The sequence below is a fragment of the Lampetra fluviatilis genome, chromosome 47 (assembly GCF_964198595.1).
Source record: "Lampetra fluviatilis chromosome 47, kcLamFluv1.1, whole genome shotgun sequence".
In the NCBI taxonomy this organism is placed as follows: domain Eukaryota; kingdom Metazoa; phylum Chordata; class Hyperoartia; order Petromyzontiformes; family Petromyzontidae; genus Lampetra; species Lampetra fluviatilis.
Genome location: NC_136321.1, coordinates 7,484,543 through 7,506,855, shown reverse-complemented (window position 1 = coordinate 7,506,855; position 22,313 = coordinate 7,484,543). Strand labels below are relative to the sequence as shown.

Here is a 22,313-nt window from a genome sequence, read left to right as displayed (position 1 = left end):
AGCAAAATGAAGTGAATGCTGGTGTCTTCATTATTTTTTCCTAAATCCATTTTTAATTATCGCCTTGGACTTGACTGAGCATTGTGAGCCTTGCATGGTTCATATGCTACCCATGCTCTCATTAGTAGTTAAATGGTGCTGTGCATCGAGACGTAATTAACAACGGTGATTGTGATGACAGTGGTAGAATGTTCTTAAGCCTTCCAACGAGCATTCCCTGTAGCTGGCAACATATGCCAGTGAAATAATTCACGGGTCATTGTTATTATCATTTCTAACTTCATCATTATCATATTCAATTATTTTAAAATTATGCCATCAGAATCATCCAAAGAGATGAACAAATTTAGTAGTACGCGCGACTGTGTGCCAGAGGCGAGCCCTGGAAAATGACAGCACAGAGCTACTTTTTAGGTCACTTCCATCGGCCATTTCATCCACACTAGATGCACACCTTGTATGTGCCCTGCAAAGGGTGTTCATCAAATATCAATCAAAATATGGACGTTGTTGTCATCTTCATCATCATCATCTTCATCATCATCCTCGTTATCTGTCAGGTCAGCGCTGCTTGTATTGTACATGTGTTGAACTTCTTTCGCAACGTACGTAGCCAACCGTGCTAATCGGAGGTGCCTGCCAACTGCCACCATCACCTGGTATAGGGTGTGTGTGGAAAGATCGCCTTTTAAATGCCAGAGCAATGCTCGGAGGCAAGTAGGCGTAGAGACAGAGGCTGAGCACGACTTGATGAGGATGGGATACCAATTTCTTTGGTGATCCCCATGCAATGAACACTTTATTACACGTGTGGTTTCCAATTAAACCAGGCTGTGTTAACTGGAGCCGGATTCTTTTTTTTTAATGTCCCCCTAATTAGATGAATGCAGACAACTTTAAAGGCACATTACTGTCGACGTGCGTAGTCTGTTGAACAATGTAGGTGCCATGTAATAAGTTGTCACTGGGGCATTCAATGGATATTTAAATATCCATATCGTCCATGTCATCATCGCTATGACACATTCGGAATACACCTGATCGTGTTCCTCTTAATAGAGACGCTGTTATTACAGCGTGTGCCCACAAGCACTCGATTTTTATGGCTCGTGTAAAGAGTTTATCGCGAGAGAAACGTGGCGAGGAGAAGTGCTTATGTGCATCACAAATGCGATTTACTTTATACTGCAGATATGTGTAGTTTTTACAAGTTATGACTTTCACTGCTCCACTTTTTACGTTACAAAGAGTGCGACCGCGTAACTTTGTCCTCTAATTCCCAGCAAGTATGGTTGCTAGAGCCCGTACGCATAAGACATATTCTGATTCATGCATTGGCGAATGTCCATTTTTATCACTTTCTTTGGCAAAATCCTGTTGATGTCTCTGCATTACCAAACATAATTAAACAACCGCATGTGACCGATTGGCACGGTTAGGCTTTCATTCATCAGTAGTGACAAAGAGTTGTAAATTATTTCATTCATTGTTATATTTTAAGTATATCGTGCAATACAAGAGTCCATCACTCGAATCGGCAATTTTTTTCTGGTGTAAATTTGGTGAACGGTTCACAATTCTCGGGCACACTTCAAATCTTTAGCTCATGACGCTGCCAAAGCAGCGTGGGTGCCACTGATGCTCGGCCACGCACGTGCGTTGGGTTTGAACGTGAAGGTTGCTTAAAGAAGACTGAAGGAACTTCTGTTTTTTTTTCCGCCCACTCCCCAACTCCATTTCCAGTTGATGGAGTACGGCTGATTAAATATCACCGCTCATTCAAAATGTATGCTGTCTCTGCGCCCTCCCGCGAGTGGTTAGAATTTTTGCTTTAATGTTTAATAAACGCGGCGCGGTGCCTCGGCCCGCTCATGAAAGTGTAGCGCCGTAAGGGCGAGAGCCAGCGGGCCACTGCAGAGCATCATTAAACACAGTCAATCGCCAAATGCAGTGGAAACACACAAAAAAATCCTCGGTAGGAAATTATGAAACCGTGCTAATTTGAGGTACGAGTAAAACCAACTTTGTAATGTTTTCCATAAAATGTACTCTTCGTTGTTTATAAACGTAAATGTAAAAAAAAAATGCATTCATAATTTGGTGCCTACAAGGATTTCTAATGCATTTGTCGATTCTGATAAGCTGTTCTCCATTTAGCGATCTGAACAGGAATAGTTATGTCCAATTTCTTGTATTTATGGAAGGGCAAATCAATAAATGGGATTTCCACTGTATGCAGCAGATCTGTCTGGAAAAAGCCTTAAAATCAATCGGGATGAAATTGTCCTTTAATAAGCAATACTTTTGCACAGCTGCTCTTTGTAAGTCGTGATCATTATAAAACAGAGTGCACTGTAATACATTATATTTCATTAAATAGTGCAATATAAAGCTGAGCTAGTTGTAAAATAAAATAAAATACTTTGATAGGAAATGGGGAACAAAACCTTTTCTTGTTTGGACCTTATGTGGTGGGATTTGACGTGCAGTTGATTTCTCATTGTGTGCAGTAGGAGAGCTTACATGCTCAACACAAACCCTGTCAAGGGGTCGCCAAAGAAAGCTGCGTGCCCCGTAAGCACTTGGCACCTGTTATGATCAAATCAGTGTGGTTCAGCATGCAAACCCCTGCCTGCGTCCACTGTTCAGATATCTTTCGATTTAAAGCTTTCGTGACTGCAGGGATTCATCTTCTTGGTTCTTTCGGTAAAGTCACGTAGAAGGGAAGTAATTAAAATAATCGACAGACCTGTTCTTCACCTGAGGACGGCTGCTTGTGTTGTGGTCGAAACGTCGTGAGAATTATTGTATTATTTTATTATTTCCATTCTACGTGACTTTACCGAAAGAACCAAGAAGATGTTCAGATATCATCGGCAAGCTCAGAGTACATTCGGAAGCCGTATTAGAGAGTGCATGCATCACTTCATACCCAGGTGGGTTGCTAAGTGGCCTTCTGTTTCCCTGCTATTCGATGCAAAAGGGTTCTCATCCTCTCTAACCAAGTGCTCATAACCCTTGGCCCGTTCGGCGGTGGGTTGTTCGTGAAATATCGTTGTGCTGCCGGGGGTTTGGGGTGATGGCAGTGCTGCCCGTGGGAGATGCGGTGAAGCGCAGCGTGCCCGGCAAAGCTGGGTCCTGCGTAACGACCGTGGAGATCTACTGCGTAGGTCTTCTCGGTTGCGCTGTGTTAGCTCCGCTGTGTTTTCCGGGGGTTGTACCTACCGCCTGTTCAGCACGGCGTCCGACGTTGCACTCCACGTGCGGGGAGTTTCTTCAGAATACGCTTCAGTTCCTAAAGGAGCGCCCCCCCCCCCCCCCGAAGCGCGTAGGCGCGAAACGTCGGACGTCGTGCCGATCAAACATGCGGCACGACCCGAAAGCACTTGGGAGAGCTTAACCGTTGCTCTGAGTCGTGGGCGCCGCAGCCGGATTCCCCGGGAGTGTTGGTGAGCCCTGGACCCAAATGGCCTCGTGTGTGCTGGCTTTCAGAGAAAGCCGCAGAAGAACCCACTTCCCTGGCATGATCCCGATTTTAATGTCAAGAGGATCAAGAGAGAATCTGTTGCAGCTTCAGTTACCCAAACGGACGTTAATTACGGTCGGGGGAGGAAGTGCTGAAATGATAATGACAAGGCACCTTTTTAGCAGTCAGACCTTTTCAGATGTCCGGAAAGATTCCACGCACAGCTGTCGGCTGACATTCAAATGTAAATATGTGCACTTATTAAATTTTTCCTTCTCTCTTGGAATCCACGCTTATTCCCTAGCACTTGGAATGAATCTTCGTAGACTATCTGATGACACAAGTTTACTGCGACAAGGGAGTTTTCTCTTGAGTAATGTAACATAAAAGAGCCTAACGTATTATGCTAAATCATATTTACTTAACGTGGCATCAAAGAGGAGCGATGCTTACATTTTTCACTTTAGAAATTGTCGACGACACTTATTCAATTCAAATATGTTCTTAATTCGATGGTACCTAAATCACATGATGCATGTAAGCATCCGTTATTTCAGATGCATACATGGTTAGTTTGCTGCAGCTGTATAGATTCTGTAGATTCATACCACTATGCGTTTTACATTGAACCATGGTGGGAACAAATCTATGAATGAGATCATGACAATTCATTGATTTGTGACATTCCTACGACCCGGCACATGCACGTGACCTCCCAGTTTGCCGTGGTCTTGTATTTTTTTACTAAGTGGGGTCAATATAGGACAGTAAAATAATGCCATTTTAGCGAAAAAAAATGTTGTTTTCCCCACAATTAATCCAGATTTCTCAATCAGCATCATGTCACGAGATGAAAAATCCATTCAGATCTCTCACAGAAGCAGTACAATGCTTAATGTTCTGGGATGGTCCACGTAATCGGATTTCACAGAGCTACTTCTTGAGATGCCTTCAAGACCCAGCCAATGAAGTATGGGGCAGCATTTTCCTGCCGACTCTGCCGTCTGAGAGTTATGTTCATCGTATGACAAACCAACATTTTAATTCTCAGAGCTGGATTTTAGCCAATTGAAGTGCATAACCAGATTTAATGTAATGTATTGTATACATTCATTGGTGGCTTAACATTAAAACCATTAACTCACTACCCTTGAATAAAAAAATTAACCCGTAAAAACAAAGTTTTTCACTATAAATCCTTTATATGCGTGTTCAATAGGCCACAACCCAGCCCACATTGGTCTTTGAAATGGGCGGCTAGAGTCCTCTCGTCCTCTGGCTTGAGATGGCTGCCACCTATGGGTCAGATGATTGCCTGCCACCATTAAGCAATTGGTAATTAAATCTAATTTTTTTTTACCTAAAAAGTGTAAACTTTTGGAAAAAATTTTCACGAAAAGAAATTGTCACGCACAACGAGTCTGTGTGCAAAATGTCAGCTCGATTGGATCACGGGAAGTGGGTTTAAAAACGACCGAAAGATTTGCACGGTCGTAAGCGCGCAAGCAAGCAAGCAAGTGAACTTTTAATATAAAGGATTTAAAAACAAGTTTAATCATAGACAGCTGAAACCCAGATTCGCACACAGGATCTTAGTGGTGCCAATTCACCACTCTGACCTCCGAGCCACCCAGCCACCTCCAATGTATCATGTATTCAAATGGTGCACGTGACGCCCCATGCTGTAGCTTATGGCGTGAACAATGAATGGCATAGTTTGTGAATTACCATACACTGTTCCGCACGTGTGTGTGTGTCTGTGTGCGTAGGTTTACGTGGCGCTGCAGTTAGCACGCTGTGTTACAATCCGTCGACCTGAGTTCGATTCCCACTAATTGCCAACAGCAGTGACGATTTTCTGAACCGATCCTGTGCCTCCCCTAGGTCGACTCATCCTCAAATGAGTATCTAGTGCGATGTGTAAACATAGCCACTAGGGAGAAAGTAAATGAAACTATTTTAATTTTACTAGATAAGGCCCACTGAGCTATGTAACTCTTTTTTAGAAGCGACAAGGCCACAAATGATGGCTCAACGAAGTAGCTTATCAAGTGGAAATGTATAGCAGCCAAATGTTCTAAGCGCATGTTTCTAAATGTGGAGGGAAAAACCCAAGGACCTGGAGAAAATCCATGCGGCCACGTTGAGAGAGACCTGCAAACTCCAAATATACAGGCAAAGGTGGCCTGGCAAGGTGCTGGCCACCCACCCCCTCGTGTACTGTGCTGGCCTTGTACACGTACAGCACTAAAAGCACTTGCCCCAAGAGTCTGTTTCATCTATATGGGGGTTCTTTATCTTTGCAGGTGTACGTGCCCGGACGCTGCTCGGACATGCTTAAGTGGAAGCCTCCAAGCCAGAACTCGGTGGATTTCCGCCTCAAAATCAGCAAGATCGGCGGCGAGGGGTGAGTGGGGTCAATCGAAAGCTTAAAAGATTAAGGTAAAAGTGCAGCCCTCAAATGTTTTGCTCAGGCAGAATGGGCGTCCACAAAGAGGATGTTCAAGAGAGCGCCTTGTCGAAGGTGTTTGGCCTACTCTTCCACGTTAGCCGGATGTCTTGAAAGCGGTTGGAGTAACTTAACTTTTTTCCCCACCATACGCGACCTGCCAATCGACTCACGGTGCACCCATTAATTCTGCTGGGCGGACAGAAGCGTTGTGGGGGACGGTGTAGGAAAACTTGATCATGGTTGCATCTGCTGGCCCCGAAATTGCAAGTCCAATGTGCCCATCATTATGCCATGGCAGCATCTGGGCATCCTGTGGAAAGCTTTAATTTAACAGAAAGTGGAAGGTAAAGAACATAAAGAAAATAAATTGTCCCATAAGGGGCGAACACTTTGCGTGCAGTGCTACCTTGCCAATATGCATTCAATCAAGAACTGGCAGATTCCAAATAAACTTCTGTGTATATTATAAAAGAAGGTAGTAAATAGACAAGAGTTTGTCACCATATAAAAATAAAGTAACATTTCAGTTCCATCGGCCTTCTTGGGCCAGTGTTTTTAAGTAAAGTTTGCTGAATCAGACAAACTGAAACAGATACTTTTGGAAAACAGGTCCAGGAGGTCCAAAGACCGATGAGCTCGTGAGATTTTCTTTCATTTCTACAAGAGTGTGGTAAAGCAGACCTACACCTAGATAACATGCAGTTCCTTGGTCGTTGAATTACAAGGATGTAAACAGTATAAATCACAATGTCAGTCTAGTATGCTTCTTATGGATTACTTGTGTCTCTCCTCGTTGTGATTCTGTGGCCATTGAGTTGTGTGCATACAGGACATCAGTTAAATATGCGTCGATGTTGTATGCACATGAATCATGTTGCACAATCAGTTATGTGTGAGACATGGGCTGGCAACAGTGAGGATGGGTGTTGAGCCAATGTGTGTTCTGGGAACGGTGATGTATTGGTTTGCACACTACGCAACAAGCCGGACATCTGACTAAGATTCACAGCCATGGCTATCATCAGTGACTGCTAAACTGCTGCTGCACCTCCCCTAGGTTAGCTTAGCCTTAATTGAGTACCCAGTGCCAGTGTGTTATGTAAACATTACCGCTGTGAGCATGTCGTGTTTGCGACATTACCCTTTTGTGCGCCATGTTGGCCTTCATGGGTGCTCACGGACAGCACTTGTCCCAACATTCTGTGAGGTTAACTTGTCAATATTTTGTCTTTGCATGTGTGTGTGTGCGTGTGTTAAGCTTGCTGACGAAGACCATGGGGCTCTTGTATGTGGGCCAAAAGGACACTCCATTTGCACAGATGAAGGTATTCTAACGCCTGACACCATTATGCCAAGTAGAGTAGACTCTCGATAAACCGCGCGTGGTTTATCTGATTGGCAAATTAACTGCACGCCTGAGATTTTCTACACGAATTAATAACTCATGGATTTTCCCTTCAGCCAAAATTAATACGATAAAAACAGTTATATATTGTTGGAAATATTTATGGCAAGTCACGTGCTTAAGCGAAAACAATGTGTGCTCCGGTTAATCTGAAATCCACTTGATCACTTCTGCAGTACAGTAGTTGCATATCTTTACAGCAGTGGGCGGAGTTTGATTAATGTTGATTGGCGTGGCTCTGCTATCATCCACTTAGTGGGGGCAGTCTTCTGCACGAAAGCAGGAAAGTGTTATCACTGAGCACTGCATAAATCGCTCGTTTGTTGGTGTTTGTTCTTATGTATACCTATATTCGTGGTTTTTGGCAGAGATCCTTACTTCAGCTCTTCACAACTTACGTAATTCTGAGTTTTGTGAAGAAAAATAAATATAGAACACACGTTATTGATGTTGTGTGGGAGTTTTTATCAGTTAGTCCCGACGTGCCCTAGGCCTGTCTGCATGCAAATGCATTTTGCATTGTTGCATAATGCACCTTCACCTATCAAAAAAGTGGGTCATTCTCCTGCTATTAGTGTGAATATATGAGGTTTGTCTCTATGTGTGTGGGTGTTGCGACAGGTGCTGCAATGTGGTTGACGTATCATTCATGTCGTCCCCACAGCATCTGTTTACAAAAGCGAGATATTTGACTGCTATTCACAAAGGAGCCAATGGCGTGAATGAATGAACGGGGCCTTCTCGTATGTGATTGTTCCATCAGGGTGGAGGCTACAAAACGAGATTGGTTTGTCAGGCTCAATGCCTTTCGACATCCATTCCCGCGTTGTTGTTTTTTTTGCACGTTTCTGCGTTTTCGGTCACCGCGATCGCCTTGCGTGAAATTCCTCCAGGCCACCAAGGAGCTCCGGCAGTACGACAACAAGATCATCGAGTGCAAGTTCCACAACAACGAGTGGCTGTTCATGAGGCAGCGCACTGACAAGAGCTTCCCAAACAGCTTCACCACCGCCATGGGTAAGTTCAAAGTTCAAAGTTCATTTCAAAGTTCATTTATTAGTCTTCTTGGTTCTTTCGGTAAAGTCACGTCTGAATGAAACAGCAGACCTGGTTTTCACCTGAGGACGGCTGCTTGCGTTGTGGCCGAAACGTCGTGAGAATTATTTTATTATGTTTATTTTTTTTATTTTTTTTATTTTATTACTTCCCTTCTATGTGACTTTACCAAAAGAACCAAGAAGATGAATCCCTGCAGTCACGAAAGCTTTAAATCGAAATTAATTTATTAGGTATAGTCCTGTGAGCCATTCGGCTATTGAATCGGGTGCAACCGCAACAAACAAAAAACAAAAACATGAACAAGAAAACATCTTAAAGTGACTATGTGCAAACAGAAAATCCAAGAAAAGACAGCAAAATATTGCAGAAAAAAACACCGTACACCAACGCTGTGTGCAAATATCCCAGTGGGATGCAAGTCAAACAACAACAACCACAAGACAACTTAGATTAATGCCATTAGTCTAACTCTGTACTACAACAAACAAACATGGCCAAACCAAAAAACTTTTCGAAAATCACCAAAATAAAGCCATAAAAGCAATGAAACAGTGCAGGTCATAGGAACTGACAGAATTTTCACAATAAACGACGTAAACAACATGTACTACCAAACCCTGCAGCCATAGCTGGCTGCATGAGTCACTCCACAACAGTAGGAGCATCAGTCGGAGTATCAACATTTTTCAATGCACCTTTAAGATCAGCGCACTAAATCAAAACACAGATCATACTTTGCATACTTAAGCGGGGCATATTCAGCCAATCTGTGGACAAGCACCATGCACAGTGTGTGTGTACGGTAGTGTAGCGGTTAGCGCGTTGCGCTACGAACCCGGCGACCCGAGTTCGATTCCCGTTCCCGGCCAACACCAGTGACGATATTTTAACCGGTCCTGGGCCTCCCCTAGGTCGACTCAGCCTTAAATGTGTACCTGGTGCGGTGTGTAAACATCGCCACTGGGGAGACAAAGGCGGTCGGGCGTGGTGCTGACCACCCACCTCCTCGTTCGTGTACCGTTCCGGCCTTCATAGGTGCTCGCTAACAGCACTTGCCCATACAGTCTGTTAAGGCTATACGGGGGATCTTTGTCTTTGTAGCAGTTAGCGCATTGCGCTACGAACCCGGCGACCCGAGTTCGATTCCCGTTCCCGGCCAACACCAGTGACGATATTTGAACCGGTAATGGGCCTCCCCTAGGTGGATTCGGCCTCAAGTGAGTACCTAGTGTGGTGTGTAAACATCGCCACAAGGGAGACAAAGGTGGTTGGGCGTGGTACTGGCCACCCACCCCCTCGTGTACCGTTCCGGCCTTCATAGGTGCTCGCTAACAGCACTTGCCTCAACAGTCTGTTAAGGCTATACGGGTTTGTCTGCTTGTGTGAATCTTGTATGGCATGTCTTTGTATGTGTGTGGGTATACTGTTTAGTATACATTTGTATTTAGTGTATGTTGAGTGAGGAGTGGTAGTGTAGTGGTTAGCGCGTCATGCTATGAGCTCAGTGATCCGAGTTCGATTCCCGCTCACGGCCAACACCAATGAGAATTATCTGAACTGGTCCTGGGCCTCCCCTAGGTAAACTCGGCCTCAAATGAATATCTGTTGCAGTGTGAAAACATTGCCACGTGGGAGACAAAGGCGGGCGGGCATGGTGCTGGTCACCTACCTCCTCGTGTTCTGTGCCTGCCTTCGTAGGTGCTCGCTAACAGAACTTTCCCCAAATGTTTGTTAAGACTATATGGGAAATCTTTGTCTTGTTGTTTGTATAGTACAATTGGTGTGGGTACTTGTAGGGTTTGTATCATGTATCTTGTGCAGAGAATGCCTAGTTTGTATGGTGCTCAGTAAGGGTGTGGAGTGTCTATGAGGTCTTGCGTGTTTGTGCTGTGTGTGTGTGTATTTGTGTGATGTGTGTTATGTGAGGATGTGGTATATATTGTGTGTGGTGTGTGTGGTTATCAATGTATGCGGCATATTGTGTGCATGTGTCTGGCCATATACCTAACTCGCTACTAAAAGCATTCTCACTTACAAGATAATCAATAGTGTCATCGTGAAGAATATAAGTAACAAAATAAATAAAGATAAAACACGCCTCCATCCCATATCTGTCCATCCACATAAAAAAACAAGTACATTTGTACACATACCATCAGCCACATGGCCTTCTGGGATTGAATGTTTCACTAGCATTGATTTTAATACAACTCTGCGTAACAATCTACGTGTATTTGCTGCTGCGCATATACACAATTGCACAATCCTTTACCGATGTATTTGCATAGTGAGGTTAGTCTGCACGTTCAAAACCCACTCTCAGTGAGACTCTCAATACCTGTATGCAACGCCTCCTGCTGTAACGGGCTGACTCGGGCCTGCCCTTCCCACCAGGAGGTAGGTGTGAAGGGGTCTAACGCGTGCATTAGCAAGAGCATTCATACATAACCCGCGTACGTGACGCCACACCGCCACTGTTTTGAGCATGTGGGACACTAGACAGTGCGTTAATTCGCTTTATCTCCACTTTACCCAAGCTTCATATTGTTGTGTTTACTCTAATTAGTATCACTCATTAGGTGTTTATCAGCTCCTAACCCCCACCGCATGGCCCTCTGCAGCTGACTGCAAGGCCAGGGTAATGCTTGAAGGGTAATTGGGGCGATGTTCGCTGTAGGTTGGTGTGCTTTTGATTTGTATTTCCTGGCACGTTTTTGGCTCCCCGGTGGATTCTTATGCACAATTAAATTCGTTCAGCACGTCACATCGAGGCAAATGTGTTTTAATGACTCAGTTCCACTTGAGGTTAAAGTAAATAGATGTCGTATAATTTTGCATGTGTGTGCATGCATGCATGCATGAATACATTCAAACACTCCTTATTAAAGGCATTGGCCACACATCCCAATGCAGAAGCTTCCTGAAAAAAAGACTTGAGATTTAGTGAGACTTTCCGATGGAAACAAATGTTATAACCTGGTGAAAACACGTTGAAACTGTATGTATCTTTTTTTTAATTATTAATTATGTATACTGCATTAAACTCAGATGTGCCTGGGTTGAACCTAGATCATGCTTCGCTGGGCAAGCACCATGCATGCCAGGTTGTAATAGGTGGTGTCAGGGTTACATAAGTGGGCAGTGCAGAAAAATCTGTGGTCACGTGGATTTTTCTCCAGGTCTTCCTGTTTTTCCCTCCGCAACATGCTTTTAGAGTATTTGGCTGCTATAAATGTCCACACGATAAGCCACTACGTTGAGCTATCATTTGTGGCCAGGTCGCTTCTGAAAAAGAGCTACATAGCTCAGTGGGCCTTACTTGGTAAAATAAAATAAAAAAAAATAGTTTAGTTTTAGTTTCTATACTCTCCACTTTAACTATCCCATGCTGACCAGGATGGTGAAGTATGGTTAATTGCCCTTCCATGACTCGCATGGTGTAGGGAGGCCCTTCCCTCATCCAGCAGCGGATAGATGAAAACGGCCGTATATGTATGTGCTGTATAAGAGCAATGTTACAGTTCTTTGAGAAGAAGGCCTACATTAATTGTCTATTTGAGTAAGAAGCAAATTCATGGTCTTACTGGCAGTGTAAATCGTGCTCCATTCTTCGCTTTGTCCACCACCCGGGCCTTATCTCACAGTCGCCCCAATCGTAGGCTATCTCTGTCACCGCACAGCACCAATCTATTAAAATGTGAATGCTTAGAAGAGAAATACAAGGTTTGAGGGTGTCATAATTTCAATTAAAAACACTTTTTTGTCAAACTCTAATTTTGTATTAAAACCCTCGGTTTGTTAGGTGTCATGTTAAACTAAATCAGTGCATAGTAATTTCGGCGAAGCTTGTAATGCACATGAGAAGATGGAGAAACTTTCAGCATGAAGGATTAGAGTTGTCTTAAGAATATTACCGGTTATATATTAAGCCTAATCTTTTGCTCACTCTTTTTCCCAACTTTGCATTTGCCAACTTTTAATTAAGAATCTTTAGAAACGGTGCATGGAACAGGACTAATAAGTGAAGTGTTTTGGTTATCTTTATCATAATACCGTTATTTACAATTAAACACATTTTTTTCAAGGCAAATCTGTCCGTGCAATTACACTTTCAAACAAGGCCATGCGGGAGCTCACAGCTTTCATTGTATGAGATGTAGCTGATAGTGCTACAAGATGGTTAGTGGATATCATGAAAGCAATTAGTTTTTCGAGCTATATGGAATTTTTATCGGTATCTTGTTGTGTTGCTTGAGTTTTCTCCAGATATACCAATTTCCTTTGACACTTCACTGAAAATATTGCAATTCAAGGCCCTCTTGAAAAATATTTTTGAGGAGCAGTAGGGCTTTCCTACTTAACAATAGCGTATTGTATTGACTCATAATTAGTTTTATTGGGTTAGATCATGTTGGTATAAACATTGAACTTCATATGAAAGCCTGCATATGATATTAGCTTATTGTAATTTAACTTCAGTGATTATCCACAGTTATAGTTTTAGTATATGTATTTTTCAGTGAACCTTCATCGTGTCCACAACCAGAAGTCCTTCCACTGTGAAACTTGGATTCAAATTAAATTCGCACACTTTTTCTCTCACAACTTTAAACAATTCATATTGATAACTTTTTTGTTACAGTAAAAAATTAATAAATTTAAGCAAATCTGTTCAGAAGTCGATAGCTAAAGTAGACTCACAGCATAGGGGAATATATTAATAAATATGTACATCATATTAATTATTCCTTGTATTGCTGCCATTTCATTCATATTCATGAGCGTGCGTGACATCCTCCGTGCTGAGGGGTGTCGCGCAAGACACATTGACGTCGCAGAGTGATGTCACTTTCATGCGACAACCATGACGTCATGTGCACGTGTGCAGTCACACTTCGTCATGAATGTAAAACACTTCACGTATGTGAGAAGTGAAAAGTGGAGGTATGGAAAACAGAACAAAAATAAATAAGCAAATTATACAAAAGAAAATCCGGTAGCTTCAACCAAGACTTTGGGAGGCAAGAGTTAAGGTATTTATTTACATTGGAATAAACCTCAGGAGTTGGTCTAAAGTGGCCGCTTTATTTAATCACATTCACGTATATACGTACAACAACAGCCACTGTTGTATGTATGTAGTGTATGTTGAACTTCTTCCGCAAAAAGGTATCCAACCATGCTAATCGGATGTGCGGGGGAAGGACAAACTAAACACAAGAAGCAGTTCTAACGAAATGAGTTTTCAATCTAGATGATTTAAAAGCGCACAGCTCCAGTGGCTTCCTGATATCAGAAGCAAGGGCATTCCAGACGGCCGCAGAAGCGCTTAAATGCGATGGGTTCCTGCTGCCACCCGCGGCAGTGAACCGTCCCTTGCTTTCATCCATCCATCACATGTGATCCGCCACATGAACGTGATAACTGGACGCACGCTCCGCTGAGTGCTGCCACGCTTCTTCCAGCCGCCCGCTCTCGGACCCAATCTCGTTTCCACATGATGTGGCACAACCTCACGGCCCCGAGGCTCCCCTCCCTCATGCCACATTTGCTCCTGCATTTCTCTTGAGCGCAGCCACCGTGTCCACATTGACCGCTGATTGTGGGGCGCTACGTCCGCTGAGCGATTGCTTGTACAAACCCAACCTAGCCCACGCCACCTAAAACCTAATGTTCATTTCACTCTGGTCATTTAAAATAAATTGTAGGTTTCCTTTGTTTTTAGGGGGCGGGGGGTGGGGGTTCGGTAAACAACTTTCCCACTTCGTCTTCCTGAGAAACTCTTCAGCTGCGGCAGACGGGCAGCTGTGAGAATCGAGAATCGGTGTGCTTTTGGAGCCGAGAATGATTGAAACAGGTGCACATATCTCTTTGTGCTGGGTGACAATGGTGGGCTTGTTACTGGATTCTATTACATATCACAAGGTATTGCCTATCGGTCCCTTGTCTCTCACCCCGGCACAGGGAATACCCTGGTATTTATCAAATATAAGGGATACCTAGTTTTGAGCTATATAAGACATTGGGCAATACTCTTCTTAGGTTTTTTCGGTAAAGTCACGTAGAAAGTAAAATAAAATAAAAACAAAAATCACGACGTTTCGGAGGCAACACAAGTCTCCGTCATCAGGTGGGACCGTCACAGCCAGATTAGCTGTATCAAGTGATTTATTTATTTTACTTTCTACGTGACTTTACCGAAAAAACCTAAGAAGATGATTCCTTGCAGTCACGAAAGCTTCAAATCTAGAATTGGGCAATACATTGAGCACTTGTCTTGTGAAATGGGAAATTCCAGGGTAATGTGACCCCGTTATTGACAGGCATTGTAAAGGCATAGCCATTAGTGTAACAGCACTTCTGGCACCGGTAACTTTTTCACAATGTTCATTAGTGAACTAATGGCTGAACGCTCACCACGTGCAAGTAGATCGAAATGTGAACGTAGAACCTCGAAGAAACGGGCTCTGAATTCTGACACCGGCGTTAGCCTCCTGAGCCACCCATGCCCCAGGTCTTGAACTCGGCTTCTTAGCCCAGCTTGCGAAGCAGACAAACTTAATTCTTGAGCGCCATACAGCACTCGGCCTCCTGTTTAAAGTGACGACTAAATTGTAATGAGCGGTGCTAGGTCACTGAAATGTGACACTCGCAGTTTTATGTGCTGGCCACACAGTAGACCTAATGGATCAGTCCTTGTGCTGTAGGTGCATTGCGTTAAAGGTGAGTTGGGTTATAGATTATCTGCATGGACGTCGTGTTAGGGGGAAAAACAGACTTGCTTCGACGGCCTTAATGGTCAAAGGCGACAACGTTAATGGGCACTTTAACTGTCTGTACACGTGTAGATTTAATTAACGATGCCGCATTAATACGGAACAAGTGTGGTTGACTGTAAAATCAAGTCTGCGGAAAAAGTGGTTTAGTGGGGAGGGGGGGTGGTTTCTTCTGGAATTTAAATAATTATATTTCCTGCCATTTTGGAGTGTGCTGGTATTGTGCCTGCGTGGTTGCAGGGCGAGTGCCTCTCTTTGGCTGCTAGTCCTCGGGGTTTCATGTCAGTACTGTCCCTGATGCTGACTTATTTTCGCGTGTGCACGGAGAGTCACACTCCTCTAACCCCAGCCTATGAGCCAGATTTGTTCTTCAGGCATGATGCATCGCTTGAATTGGCGAAGCGTCTCTGACTTATAGTTGTGCCGTTGACTTGGACCCAAGCTATGCGGATCTAAGGGCCGTGTTGGAGCTGTGGAAGGAAAGTGACTTATCTTTTTGGTTCTTTCGGTAAAGTCACGTAGAATGGAAATAATAAAATAATAAAAAATAAAACAATAATTCTCACGTTTCGGCCACAATGCAAGTAGCCGTCCTGCATTGTGGCCGAAACGTCGTGAGAATTATTTTATGATGTATTATTTTTATTATTTCCATTCTACGTGACTTTACCGAAAGAACCAAGAAGATGAATCCCTGCAGTCACGAAAGCTTTAAATCGAAAGTGACTTACTTCAGGCGAGTTGGTTGCATGCCGGGAGGGTTAAGGGCTGAAGAGGCTCCCAAGGAAAGTAGCGTGTAAGCGCATAGCTGGCTTCTCCCTTTTGTGTCTTATGAATAAAGATGCCATGGGAGGCTAAACTAAAAGCACACATAGAAGGAGCCCCACTGATACCGTATTACAAAGAGCCAAGTCACTCGACAGGAGGGCTGTGGAGGATGGCCCTGAATTGCAGACACAGCAGCCGCCGGTAATGTCACCGTGCCCCAGACATCGTACGTGACCCAATCTGTCTGGCCCTCCTAGGCGTGTGCGAGAGCATCCAGTTTCCCGTCACCAAGGAGATCCTTCTGGACCACATTGACAAGCATCGGTACAAATCAACCGGCGCTTCTGCCGCACCCGCTGCACCCCACCATCAACACCAGCAGCATCACCAACAGCACCAGCAGCATCACCAGCAGCAGCAGCAGCAGCAACCGCCAGCCCAGCAACCACCGACAGTCTCGTCAAACGCCAACCATGCCGCCGGCGTGAAACGCCCGAGCGCGGACGAAGAATCCCTGATGCCGCCGCCCCCCGCCAAGCGGTGATCGGGCGCGAGCATCTGGGCCATTGGCACCATCGCTTCAGGCGCTGCCCAACGCGCCGGGGCTATGTTGACGAAGGTGTCCTGCGGAGATGAAGGCTGCGTGAGCAAGGAAGGGAGGGAGTGTCGACTCGTGCCACAGACCACCACCGCAGCCTCCGCATGCCCTTTTTGCAAGTTTTGGTTGTTTATGTTTTATTTATGCTCATCTCCTCACTGTTACAAGACACATCTGTCGTCCGTGAATGCATCACAAATGGCTAGACCATATGAATCTAAATTTGTAAGTGTACGCAAGGCAATCTGGCCAGGGATTCATGCCTTAAATGTCAAGATATTCAGACCAGTGTATTAACGGTTTCACCCGGGCTTTTCCTGCACAGGAAGATGAACTAAGTGGGGGACGAGGTGGGCCTCCGAGGTTTCTCCGTTGCGTCTCGTGCAGCGTTTCCCTTCCCGGTGGCCGGCTCGCTCGTTAGAGGCCCTCATCGAAGCGGAATAGAAAGCAACCAACGTGTACAAATGCTTCCCTCTGCATTGATCCCGTGCTATCGTGTACAGATACTTTAGAGCCTGGCAGAAGGCTATGGTGAAACTAAATAATTTCTAATGGGGGATAGAGCGAGACCCAAAGGCAATTCGTGTACGGGGACCGTCTGCTAGCCGCAGGCTTGTTTGTCCCATCATGTTAATTGCCCCTCCGTTACCCGCACGATGTCCTCGGCAGCATTGAAATGCACACCACGTCCGCGCCTGTCTGCGCTGAGCATACAGACTTACTGCATGAGGACCTACGGAGAGGTGTGTGTATGCGTGCGTTTCTGTCTGTGTCCCTGTATCTGTGCGTGCAAGTTTTTAGATTTATAAAGATAACAAGAACGTACGTTTTTTTTTTTCGCCCGGTGCGTGTGTTGGGCAGGTAGCGCCCTAATGCTTGGTTTACATAGTTGCAGGGCCAATGGCACTTGCTGTGTTTTATTTGCAAAAACCCACAGTTCCAAACCCAGAGGCCACAACACTCCATGCATGACCAGCCTGCCCCAACACATGAAACAATCAATGTTTGTCTGCAGAAGTGCATTTCAGAAGCTCTCAACTCTGCTGCATAGGGAAACAGCTCACTCCAGCCTTCCCGTGTCAGCTCTCCTCACCCACACAGGTTTAAATTATGTAACGTGCATTAGATTCTATTGTATCTGTTGATGGGAAAAATAAAACGGTGCACGAGCAAGATGCCACTTCAAAAGACCCTGGCTCTTTGCTCTGCAATCAAGCCCTCAAATTGGGCAGCACACGGAGTAAGCCTGAGGCTCCATGAGCCAAATTCCGAGCAGTGCAACTCTAATGGACTTAAAATGATGCAGCTCAGCATGGTTAATCAAAATCAACAGATAATGGCATCCCATTTAATTTATTTTGATTGGGAGTAGGGAGGTGGAGAATGCATCTTTGGCAGCGTCAGCCTTTGAGTGTTAATTTGTAAATGTTCATTATCTGCGGTTTACGTTGCGTGGCTAACTGGTCTTGTGGGGCAATCCTCTGCCTAAGCTCACCATCTATGCTGCACCGGGAAGGGCCCAAGGACACTTGGGGATGCTCAGATTTTGTGACTTTACTATCGGAGTACAAAATCAAAGAAAAATAAACAGTGTAATCACGTTTTCATTTTTGCAGAGGCCGATTTATTGCCACGTCCGGGATTTGGGAAATGAATGATTTGTTTCGTGGGAGTAAATCAAGGACATTGTCCTTGTTGAACAAAGTTCGAAAGTGGTAAACAAACGGCACACCTCCCGTGCACCGCAAAAGTAGTTGGTAAAGGGCAAAGACGCATCACTGCAATTGCTTGCTCAAGCCACTGCTGGCAGAAGGGCCTCAAACTAGCGGTAGCTCTGGAGAGCCCCTCTACATGACATCTGGCCTACTCTTTCACGCTGGCCAGACATCTCAGAAGAAGTGCTGGTATACACACTTTACCCCACCACACGCCAACCTGCTGATTGACTGTTGTGCCCATTAATACTGCTGAGTTGGACGAGGTGGGGGGGAGGAGGGAGAGATGTTAACTACCTCGCCTATTATGCAGGAGGTTGTGGTTTACATGTCTCTCTCCCCGTGATCGCGTGGATTTTTCTCCGGGTCCTGCAATTTTTCCCTCCACATTTAGAAACGTGTTTAAAGTGTTTGGATGCTATACATTTCCACATAATGAGCCACTTCGTTGAGCTATCATTTGTGGCCAGGTCGCTTCTGAAAAAGAGAAATATAGCTCAGTGGGCCTGACCTGGTAAAAGAAAAATAGATTAGTGAGTTTGAAAAAAAAATCCATTATCTCACCTACCATGACCTGAGATCGAACTGGTGACCTCTGAATATTCCAGTGTGCTATCTACCATTACCACCACAGCAGCAATTCCACTTTAATTGGGTAAATGTATATATTAATATGTAAATAATTGATGCCTCATTTCCAAGACCATTGGGAACTATGCTGGCCCAGTGCTTGTCAGCCAGCCAGTCAGGGGGAGTCTTTGCTCCCTTGACACCAGCTCATGCTGGTTTCCAATTAATACCAGAACTGTGACCCTGAGCTCTCTTCTCACACCAGACCGCATGCGTAGAGCTGGGTAGACCACCAGAACAAGTCATGACACACAGGGTCAAGGCAGAAGTAATACACGCGTATGATGTAATTGAAGTCACTTGTTTCGACCTCCTTGCCGTGATAGTGTTAAATCTACATGGTAGAAAATCACATCCCTGCACCTCCGATTAGCACGGTTGGCTACGTATGGTGCAAAAGATCTTCAACATAGAAAACAGAAGTTAACTATTCTACACCAGCACACGTTGGCATTTTAAATAAACTTCATTTCAAAAGGAACGTATGTTTAAGATCACTTCCTAACCACCGCTGCTTGGCCTAAGAGGGTAGGATGTTGAAGGAAAGGGTAGGAAGGACTATGTCAACAGAGTTGAACCGCTCTCCGTAGGTTGAGGACACAACTCGGTCCTGGTGCTACTGTTGACTTGCTCCTGGGCTGGTACAGTCTTGTGGGCAAGGAACAGAGGCATTAGAATGGAAGGGATTTACATTCGGAGAGAGGCTCTCTGACTTCAGTGTTGCCGCCTGCCCACGCTCCATATATCTATGATTCCCAGTATTCTCCATTTAAATGTAAATTAGGTTGTGTGATGAATTGGCACGCAACTGATGATTGTTAAAGACGGAAATTTGCATGAACCCCGGGGTGTCAGAGCAATGGGTTTTGGGAAAGTTGCAGGCAAATTGTCTGGTTGGTGAGTTCGACATTTGTTCATGCAGTTACTTCGGGACAATATGTGTATATTTTTTTACAATTTAGTGCTAAAATATGAAACGTATCTCTGGTGTGTTTCGTGTTGTACCGCCTGTTGTCCGGCGTGATGTCCGACGTTTTGCTCCACGTTTCTGGGAGCGAACCGTCGGACATCATCCCGAACAACACGCGGAACAACCCAAAAATACACAGGAGAGCTATATGGAACAACTACAAAAAAACACCGACACAGTAGCGATGCTTACAATGACAATGGATGAAAATGCACAGCCTCATCATCTGCCCTTCTGCTTGGCAGTGTGTACTGAATGGATTTAGAATTCTAATTTGAGAGCCATCACCACGATGCCGGACAACGAAAGCTTCCAGCAGGTTTTACTTGCAGCTACGGGTGTGTGAAACTTAACGTTTGAGTTTTACACTTGGGAAAAAATAATATATCCATGCCCCGCTCCCCCTGCTGTCTTTTTCACAAGCCATCCGCGGGGCGAAAATCAGTTTTCGTCACGGGCGAGTTGCCACAATTAAAAATGTGACCGTGCGAATTTTGAGCCGTGTGGCTATTTCCTATAGATTGTTTAATCTGCTCGAGTGTTTTTTTTTTTTTGGCAGCAGGTATTTTCTTTCGTGGCTGTCATTTAGCAACTGAAATTGTATGATCGTGGCGTATTGAATCTTTATTCCATGTCCTCAAGGTGCAAATGTTTGCATTTGTGTTCACTTAACACTGAGATGTGCTGTTGCGTGTTTTAATAAACGTTTAAAATGCCCTTCCGTTCCCGAGTACACGATCCACAGTCCTTAACTTTAGTTCCCATCATATTTGGCATTGTCTTGTGAAGCGTTGGAACGTTGCGCTTTGTTTTTATGTTTCTAATATGACTATAGACTTCATCTGTTAAAATGGGCCCTCGATCTTAGATGCACTTTGTTAGAATAATACATTCTTAATATGCACAAATAAATAACTGCAGTCCGGAATGTGTTTTTATAGCTTTTTCGGCCTGAATTTTGGTATTTTTCGTATTTGCTGTTTTGACATTTAGTCGTTACTGTTGGGACATTTAGTATTTGCATGACTTTTCGTGTTTGGTTATTTCATTGTTGGTAAGCATTAAAATGCAGTACAATTTGGATTTACTGTGTTTCATTATGATTTCAGACGCCAATCTTCGAATTTCAGAAAGAAAGAAAACAAACTTTAAAACTGGGCTTTTCATTAATGTAATACCTGACTAATGGAATAGCACGAACATAGTTGTGAAAAAAAGTCTCACCTTTGTTCCCATGTATGCCGCTGGACGAGAGGTGATGGGCGGGGCTTGGTAACATCATCAGCATTATCACCTGCATCACGCTGGGCGTGGCTTGTCAGGGGTTGCCTGCCTTCAGAAGGCAGGATGTCTGAGTGGTTTTGCAAGAGTCGGAGTAATTGGCCACAAAATAAGTAGTCTTATAATTTCTAGCCAATACATCATTGTCTTCATCGACCATTTGTCTCAGCTCAAAACAACCTATTAAACTAAACATGTATGCATTTTAAAATGTCTATCATGGTGTGTGTGTGTGTGTTGTTGATAATGCGTTTTTTTTAGCTTAAAACTATGGGATTTTAATTTACAAAGCCTTCCAGCTATCTCACAATAAGGCCACATTTGAGCACATCATATGCCAGATTTCTATATATATTTAAACATATAGCGTCGCACAGTTATAAAGGGAACCCCAGAGTGGTTTAAGTCAATAGCCTGCTCTGGTCGGAATGTGTCTCAGACCTCAAAGAGTTGTCACTCAACCATGCGGAGGTGTGAGCATGTGGCTTTGATGTTAAGAACCGCTGCTCGATTTATCCCCTCAATAAGGTGACGCAACTTGATGGCTTCTCTGCTCACATCCTCTGCGCTTCTGTCGTGTTCTTGTTAACTGCAAAACGGTGATCAAACAGATGCACAACGCTAAAGACAGCCCATGAATCGACTCAAAACCGCCGAGGCAGGCTCTGTTCGTAAGCACACGTTGAGATTGGCATTGCATCGGATGCGCCGGTGGTGGTGGTGGTGGTGTCAGCACCAATGCACGCGCTGGCACTTTTTAAATCCTTTATATTAAGTTCGCTTGCGTGCTTGCTTGCTTGCTTACGACCGTGCAAATCTTTCGGTCGTTTTTTAACCCACTTCCCGTGATCCACTCGAGCTGACATTTTCCACACAGACTCGTTGTGCGTGACAATTAATTTTCGTGAAAAATTTTTCCCAAAATTTTACACTGTTTAGGGAAAATGTTTTAAATATTTAATTACCAATTGCTTAATGCTGGCAGACAATCATCTGACCCATAGGTGGCAGCCATCTCAAGCCAGAGGACGAGAGGACTCTAGCCGCCACGCATATAAAGGATTTAGAGTGAAAAACTTTGTTTTTACGGGTTAATTTATTATCACCCACGTGCCGATGTTGACTTTGCACCAGGTACTCGGATGAGAGGAGAGGAGAGGACTGTGCTAGTTTCGTTCTACCAGCGCCAGTGT

The 22,313-nt window shown here is 44.3% G+C and overlaps 1 protein-coding gene across 1 annotated transcript in view; it reads left to right on the top strand.

Moving 5' to 3' along the window:
• RNGTT (RNA guanylyltransferase and 5'-phosphatase) overlaps positions 1–21,308 on the top strand; it is a 41,824-nt gene extending 20,516 nt beyond the window's left edge. Inside the window, exons 13-16 of the mRNA XM_078877330.1 lie at positions 5,773–5,873; positions 7,177–7,243; positions 8,217–8,340; positions 16,184–21,308. Coding sequence (XP_078733456.1) covers positions 5,773–5,873; positions 7,177–7,243; positions 8,217–8,340; positions 16,184–16,470 — 579 coding nt within the window. The 3' untranslated portion in view covers positions 16,471–21,308. The remainder of the gene's footprint in view (positions 1–5,772; positions 5,874–7,176; positions 7,244–8,216; positions 8,341–16,183) is intronic.
• The last annotated feature ends 1,005 nt before the right edge of the window (positions 21,309–22,313 follow it).